General features: G+C 40.3%; 1 protein-coding gene across 1 annotated transcript; it reads right to left on the reverse strand.

Moving 5' to 3' along the window:
• Window positions 1–4,950: 4,950 nt before the first annotated feature.
• HES2 (hes family bHLH transcription factor 2) lies at window positions 4,951–6,601 on the reverse strand. Its single transcript, XM_077257492.1, has 4 exons — window positions 6,443–6,601; window positions 6,240–6,335; window positions 5,689–5,776; window positions 4,951–5,493 (listed from the first exon to the last, which is right to left on the reverse strand). Exons 1-4 carry the CDS (start codon window positions 6,530–6,532, stop codon window positions 5,183–5,185), a joined length of 585 nt encoding a protein of 194 aa, XP_077113607.1. The 5' UTR covers window positions 6,533–6,601; the 3' UTR covers window positions 4,951–5,182.
• Window positions 6,602–8,692: the final 2,091 nt, after the last annotated feature.

The following is an 8,692-nucleotide window of genomic DNA, read 5'->3' on the forward strand; positions in this document are numbered from 1 at the left end:
GGCACTGCACCCGGCACTGCACCCGGCACTGAGATCGGAGAATGCAGCCGCATAGCAATATATGCAGCCGCACGCTCTGCTCCTGAGTGCTGGGTGCAGTGCCGGGTATTGCCGTGCGAGACTCATCTGAGTTTCTCGCAAGTGAGTATGAGCCCTCAGTGGAAAAATCCGATGACACTCAGACCGCACTCTGATCACACTCTGGTCCAAATAATCAGTCCATTTTTCTCGTAGGTGGAAAAATCGGATGTGTGTATGAGCCCTAATAATGAGACCCAGACATCTTCTTGGTCTGTCTGATGGGGCTCCAGTATATAACGTCTGAGCATTGGGAGAACCCCGTGTAATCGCTCCGACATGGCGCTCCGGCTTACTTTCACACCTCTAATATTCCCATGTGCAGACAAGAAGTGACAGCTATAAATCTCTCATGTCCCGTCATAAACAGCTAAGTGTCCGCGCCTATGTTATTGCTTTTCCTCAATAAGTATGGCAAGTGCATCATATGGGAATCCATGTGCAACACAGCAACATTCGGGACACGCCAAGGCATTACTAAATAGTGGAGGCATTGTTGTCTTTGTTGTGTCCCTCATTATCCCGGGATGGGGTAGTGTGTGGTCATTTTATTTCCATACAGTTGGGAGGTGACTGATTTACTGTAATAATAGCACATCGTAAAGTCATAGCAGCTCCCGAACAAGACGAGACACGAGCAGGGAACACGTACCTGGGAGAAATCCCATCGCTGCCTGACGCCTTACACCATCCGGCACCTTAAAGTGATACGCTGGCTTGGAGATTGCTTTTATGAGCTGTTCGATAATATAAAATTTGATATTAACTTTGAAAACCCTCCAATGTCATTTAATAATTACTTATCTACCTTACATCTATTGCACAGTGTCAGAAAAACATGGCTGCTTTCCCAACCTGTACGCAGGTTGGGTTTTGGTTTTGCTCCCAGCGCCAGTATTTGGAGTATATTTGTGACAAAATTTGCGGCTGTTTGAAAAGTCGCAAATGATGAATTAGGCAAAAAAAAAAATCCATATACGTTCCAATGTAAGAAACCCTAAACCACCCGCACAACAGCAAACTAGAAAAATAGCAAAGTGAAAAAAGGTGCAAAACACCAAAAACCTGAAAAAAACCAAGCTCAAAGGCAATAATGAATCGGGCCCATTGTATTTCACCCTGGTGCCCCTGGTGGGTTGCTGGATCCACTCTCTCTTTTCATTTGCCCCTGGTGGGGGTAGTATATTTGGAAAGCTGATACCAATAGGTGTGTTGGGGCTTCTTTTTCCCTCCCTAAACTTGGCCCAAGTTTACAGATGAACAATTCAACTTGCTCCTGCCTGGGCCGATGTCCGGTCTGATCCTCCATTGCAGTTGGTCTTCACTTCCGTGCCTGGCCGACATCCTGGTTGGCTCTGGCGCCTGTTAGATCAAGGATACATGGCGCGACACATCTCATGACATCACATGAGGCATATGACTAGGCCTCCCGCAATCATAACCCAGGATTCAGAGGAAAACATTAGTGATGAGCGAGTGTACTCATTGCTCTGGTTTTCCCCAGCATGCTCGGGTGACCTCCCAGTATTTATGACTGCTCCGAGATTAAGATTTCATCGCCTCAGCAGCATGATTTGCGGCTACTAGCCAGCTTGATTACATGTGAGGATTCCCTAGCAACCAGGCAACCCCCACATGTACTCAGCCTGGCTAATAGCTGTAAATCATTCAGCTGAGGCGATGAAAACTAAATCTCCGAACACTAACAAATACTCGGAGGTCACGCGAGCGTGCTCTGGAAAACCCGAGCAACAAGTACACTCGCTCATCACTAGAAAACATACATGGCTGCAATAACACAACCGGTGTCTGATTCATGGACCTCATGGTTTGGGTCGTATGAAAGCAGTTCCCTGTAGTGATGTATAATGCTTGGTGGGAATTTGGTCCCATCTATTTTTTTTTAAATACAATAGAGCAGCACCAAAATGCTAAATAGTGCGTGCAAAGTCTCTTGGGCTCGTACCCAAATTGTCCGGCCCATTATAATCAGAGAGAAGGAGACTGTACTCCAGCACACAGTGCCAAAAGGTGGACATTATATTACCCATGAGGCCACAAGAGATCATAAACTGTCCAACCTTCTGCACAGTCTGCTGGAGTGTAACCCAAACGTCACCACTCGCCTCATGGGCTAGGAAAGGTCCTTTTTCGTTTTTGCTTACGGTATGTTGGAGCGCTGCCTCTTTTTTAATTTTCTATCTATGTCCATATGCTGACTGTTCTGTCTGTGACCACTGTCATTCTGAGACACAGGACTATATTCTCTATCAATGACTTCTCCACCACTCCACCAAATTTGGGAATTTGGATGTTGATCAGGGCTGCTGGCACTGCTGTTTCTCCCAGTTCCATCCTCTGCTATTTTTGTAATTTTCAATCTATCTATCTATCTATCTATCTATCTATCTATCTATCTATCTATCTATCTATCTATTATCTATCTATCTATCTATCATCTATTATCTATCTATCATCTCTATCTATCTAATAGCTTTCTACTATCTGATAGATGATAGGTAGATAATAGATAGATACAGTATGAGAAATAGATAGATAGATAGATAGATAGATAGATAGATGTGAGATAGATAATACTGTAGATACATAGATAGATATGAGATAGATAATAGATAGATAGATAGATAGATAGATAGATAGATAAAAAAAGCCAACCAGCACTCCTAATGTGAACACGTGCAAAGCTGCAAACTGCATCATATAGATAAAAAAGAACACAGCAGCACATGTACATGAATCTAGGCCATGTGAAAACACAGACAAATATTCAATATGAATTATACTTCTCAAAAATATTTTTTTCACAAATCTTTAAAAAAAAAAAAAATTTCATAAAACTTACAGTAATAGATGAAATGAAGATTCTTAGCGCATAAATTGGCCAATTCATGTGTGCCCATCAACCACGGCAAGGTGATCTTCCTCTGATGGGTCCTACTCTACCGTACATGCCACTTTTGGGCCACCAGCCTACAACTATGGACAAAACATGTCACTCTAGGGCTAAACCTACAATTTATGGGCAGGTAGAGTTGATTACCGCCACCTGCAAGGTCAATGGGAGGAGTGCAAGATCAGTCTGGATGCAGCCACATCCAATAACTAAATAGAGAAAAAAAGCCAACCAGCACTCCTAATGTGAACACGTGCAAAGCTGCAAACTGCATCAGATAGATAGATAGATAGATAGATAGATAATAGATAGATGGATAATAGATAGGTAGATGATAGACAATAGATAGATAGTCGTCCAAAAAAGGAAGCAGCACACCACTGTCTGTGAATAAGGAGCTATTTTATTTAGCCCATGATGGCGACGTTTCGGTTCAGTGTAGCAAACCTTTCTCAAGCCAATCCTTATTCACAGACAGTGGTGTGCTGCTTCCTTTTTTGGACTACTACATGCAAGGTTTGGTATATGCCTGTGGAAGCTCTTTTGCACCCAGATTCTTTCCATGCTGAATGTGCTGCTCTATTTTTCTATTTGATAGATAGATAGATAGATAGATAGATAGATAGATAGATAGATAGATAGATAAAACTTTAAAAAAAACTTCAAAAAAAGAGGTAGCACTCCGTTGCCCAGACATGTGGGTAAATTAAACCCTGCACATTTCTATATTGGAACAATGGAGTGCTGCCTCTTTTTTTTTAAGTTTTATGAAGTTTGGATGATTGGTGGACTGATTGTCTGGGGGCCTTGCACCCGAAGATAAGTATTTTGTGCTGTTCCTTCTTTTTGCTATATAGATAGATAGATACATAATAGACAGATAGATAATAGATAGATAGATAGATAGATAGATAGATAGATAGATAGATAGATAGATAATAGATAGATAGATAGATTAATAGATAGATGATAGATAGATAATAGATAGATGATAGACAATAGATAGATGATAGATAATAGATAGATGATAGATAGATGATAGATAGATGATAGATAGATGATAGATAGATAGATAGATAGATAGATAGATAATAGATAGATGATAGATAATAGATAGATGATAGATAGATGATAGATAGATAGATAGATAATAGATAGATGATAGATAGATAGATAGATAGATAGATAGATAGATAGATAGATAGATAGATAGATAGATAAAAAATCCAGAAAAATTGGAGGCAGCACACCGTTTGTAGTGAAGAGGAGCTATTTATTCAGCCCAGAAAGAGACGTTTCGGTCCCAACAGGAACCTTTCTCAAGCTTGAGAACACATATCGTATAGAACACGTATCGTATAGAACACGTATCGTATATGCCACGCGTCTGAATGAGGCCCAATGCTGCCTTTCCTCTACAGCGCCCTCTGCAGGCCGTTCTGACTATAATAGCAGGTGCACATCGTGATCTCACAAGGAGACAGATCAGGCATCCTCTGTCCTGTCAAAGGTATATTCCTGGGAAAGCTGGGTGACAATTTATGTCTTTGTTTCCTATCCAAATGATTAACCCCTGCCTTTATAAAGCCATAAACCTATGTAAACCAAGGCATCAGGAAAGCAGAAAAGCTGGGTATCAACTCAATAAACGTACGGCACATCAATAATGATTGGATTCATTTTTGTTTTTTCATTTTTTTAATTTAAAATGTGAAAAAATATAAAATTTTATCATAAAATGTCTGTAAACAAAAAAAAGTGCAAATAATACATATATACAAAGCCTTGTTGCACATTGCCCTGCCGTGTTTTAACTCTTTAGTCGCCAGAGAGCCCAGCCAAAGCTTTGTTCTCTTGCAAATAAATGGATAAAATAAATAATGCAAATCGCATACTCTTTAAAAACCCTTTGGGTTCACCAGGGATCTTTTTTTAACCCCTATATATATATATATATATTTTCAATCCCCTTGAAGGACTAAATGAGCCCACAGTGCATTGCTTAGAATACTTTTCCATGCAACAAGTGGTTGTGTAGTTAGGAACATATTTACAAAGGAAATGATGGGAGTGCGACAAATGATACTGGAAGTATTGCATTTGAGTCCACGCTTGGCCTGAATCATCTCCTCCAGATGGAGCAGATGAGCTTTTTTTGTGGTTGGACAGGTTCACACAGTTTATTAGAGTTTACCAAGGTCTCCAGATGGAGCTGGTGGCTTGAGGTGGGCTTGGAGCTTGTGGTCTTGGTGCTCTCTGGTTTGGAGAGGTGCAGAACATCTCTGATCTCCTGGGGCTGAGGTGAAGGACAATTCTTGGGGTACTGCTGACTTTCGCACTGGGGGATTTGGTGCAATCTTGGCAGCAAAGTTCTGGGCTCCTCTGCAGATGGTCCAGGAGTCGATTGCAGGTCTCTCCAGCTATGGCATTGCTCTTACTGAGGAGACCACTCAGACGTTCTACACAAGCTCTGTAGCCTTCTCTGTATTTTTCTGTAGAATCTTAAGAAAACAATAGAAATTGGTTAAAACTCAACCCTGTTATTAAGCAGTTATGAACCTACAATGCACCAGCTAGAGGTCCCACAAAGACTCAAGAGTCAGCATTGTTAACTCTTCCCCATGGTAATGTCCCAAGCTAGTGAAATGCTATCAATATACTAAATCAATAGTTGTGAGGATAGAACATATACTTACTTTGTGTGGGCACTGGAGGGATGTCCTTGAGGAAACGTACTGTCATCTCCAGAATATCAGCTTTTTCGAGTTTGGAATATCTGGAATTCTATGGGGAAAGAAGAAAGGAGAAGGTTACAACCCCAATCTCTGTATATTAGATGTTTGACATATTAGTAGTGCTCAGTATGCGACTTTAGAAATGCATCTATGATGTTTATGTAGGAAGAAAGAAAAAGAAAGAGGAGAGGAGGAAGAAGAAGAAGAAGAAGAAGAAGAAGAAGAAGAAGAAGAGGAGAAGAGGGAGAAGAACAAGAGGAGAAGAGGGAGAAGGGAGAGAAGGAGAAGGAGAAGAAGAAAAAGGAGAAGGAGAAGGAGAAGAAGAAGGAGACGAAGGGAAAGAAGAAGGAAAAGAAGAAGAGTAGAAGGAGAAGGGGAAGAAGAAAAAAGGAGGATAAGAAGGAGAAGAAAAAGGAGAAGAAGGGGGAAAAGAAGAAGAGGAGAAGAAGGAGAAGGGAAAGAAGAAGAAAAGGAGAAGGAGAAGAATAAATAATCATCATCATCAAACTTACATCTTTTCCTATCAGAGGCAGAATGAGTGTTTTGAGCTGGTTGAGGCTTTCATTGATCCTTGCTCTCCTCCTTTTCTCCATCAGAGGTTTGAGAGTCTGCAAAGTAAGGTGCAGCATTTGGTTAATATGTGGTTACACTTCTCATAAGAAGGCTCATCCTAAGAACAAGTCAGCACAGATACAGTGTAGGATCCAGGTCTCACCTTTCTCAGCTCACTGGCTTCTTTGCTCTTTTTCCCAGGCTTCGGCTGATAGCTGGGAGCAGTTTCAGAGATGATTATGCTGGGTGCCATGGCTCAGGGACAGGCTCACTGTGCAGCTGGTGAGAGGTAGTGTCGAGAATGGGATGCTGCTCCCTATTTATGGGAGAAACTCCACCCATGCTGGGGATGGACAAAGACCTTGGGGGGAACACACCCAGTTCTCTTCCCTCCTCTATGTGCAATAATTCCAAGAGCCATCTGTTCTAGACAGGTAACTGACTCCACCACTTGTATGCAAAAATAAAATAATTAAAAAAAAGAAATTAGACATAGCTCTATCAGCGTATCAACTGGTTTGAGGAGATCAATCATTCATGTAAGAATTGCATTAACAATGTGCAAAGTTGCTATTTACTACTTCTATCTATCTATCTATCTATCTGTCTATCTATCTATCTATCTATCTATCTATCTATCTATCTATTATCTATCTATCTATTATCTATCTATCTATCTATTATCTATCTATCTATCTATTATCTATCTATCTATCTATCTATAAAAATTCCCAAAATGGGACTTCACTTCAAAGTCAGATGATGAAAAAAGTTTGTTTTAGAGTTTCAGCTGAAAATGGAAGAGCCTTTCTCAACCTTGGGGGCTTTGCACTCATCTTTGCATGGAAAAGTGCTGCATCTATCTATCTATCTATCTATCTATCTATCTATCTATCTATCTATCATCTATTATCTATCTATCTATCTATCCATTATCTATCTATCTATTATCGATCATATAATATATAATTGTAATAGATTCCTAAAGTATACCTATGGTATTGTTATTTGTAAATTACTATCAGTAAAGAAAAGAAACAGTGTAATAAAAGCAATTATATATGTATTTGCTGCTTGCATTGTCCTACCCTGTGTGTATATTGTAAAAATAGGGATCATGCGCTTAGGAGTACACAATTTTTGCTGCAAAAAGATTCAGGGGGAAACATTCATATTTGCAAAAACCCGACATCGAGACTTAATTTGACTGTATGCATTTGCAAATGCACGTGGCTTGTGTGTATTCTGAACTATTGTGTATGACAGCTGTGATATGCAAATAATACATTAATCGATAGATAGATATTAGATATATTTATATACTAGATATATAGATAGATAGATGATAGATAATAGATAGATAGAAAGATAATAGATAGATAGATATTAGATAGATAGATAGATAGATAGATAGATAGATATTAGATAGATAGATAGATATTATTATACATTATGCTATATACATTATGAGTCTATGATCTATCTATCTATCTATCTATCTATCTATCTATCTATCTATCTATCTATCTATCATCTATCTATTATCTATCTATCTATCTATCTATCTATCTATCTATCTTTTGTGAGGAATATAATATAACTGCAACCAAAAACAGCTTGCAGAAGGCAAATCCCCCTAGACAGGTAATTGCTCAGGGGACTTACACCCCAAGCCAAGCTACTGTATTAGGGGGCATATGGGTGATACATTGGACTGCTGATGTGATTGGCTGAGGGTCGCTGTACACAGAATTTCTCATTGCATCTCTAATGAGTTTTATACAAAGTATTTGATGTTGTTTGCATTAGTTACCTCATCATCATCTCCCCTAAAATCCAGGGAGGGGTGGGGGTCAGTATGACATATGAAGGCTTCAGCCCAACAGCAGATTTAACAACAAGAGCAGATGTGACCTTCATGTATGTAAATGGTTGTGGCATCCATAACCTGGACAGAGGCCTCCGTCTGCACCTGGCCTCAGTCTCCTCCGCAGGCTCCTGGTGCAGACCCCCAGCCTCTGGTTGGCTGTTTGGGATGCCATGTAATCCCTGTCCTCATCAGGACCACCTCCAGCTCCTCACCCCACCCCCCTGCACTGTTTCTTGTTATGTTTGAATTTTCAGTTGGGATTTGACTATTGGAATAAATATTGGCTTGGGTTCCCCCATCTGGGGGGTCAATGTTTAACCCCCCCCCCCCCCTTCAAATTTGGGTAACAAAGTAGCAAGCAGCTGGCAGGGTGTCATTGCTGGATTGGTGCTCCTCACAAGGCAGCCTTTGTGCTCCATGAAATGGATGAGATATAGTGCACAAGTTTGGCTTGGTTTGGGATTATATGCACCCATAACAGTAGGAAGCTAAACTGCATCCCAAGCTGTAATTATCTGTCTTCTCACAATGCACACACAGCAG

The sequence above is a fragment of the Ranitomeya variabilis genome, chromosome 4 (assembly GCF_051348905.1).
Source record: "Ranitomeya variabilis isolate aRanVar5 chromosome 4, aRanVar5.hap1, whole genome shotgun sequence".
NCBI classification, from domain to species: Eukaryota; Metazoa; Chordata; class Amphibia; order Anura; family Dendrobatidae; genus Ranitomeya; species Ranitomeya variabilis.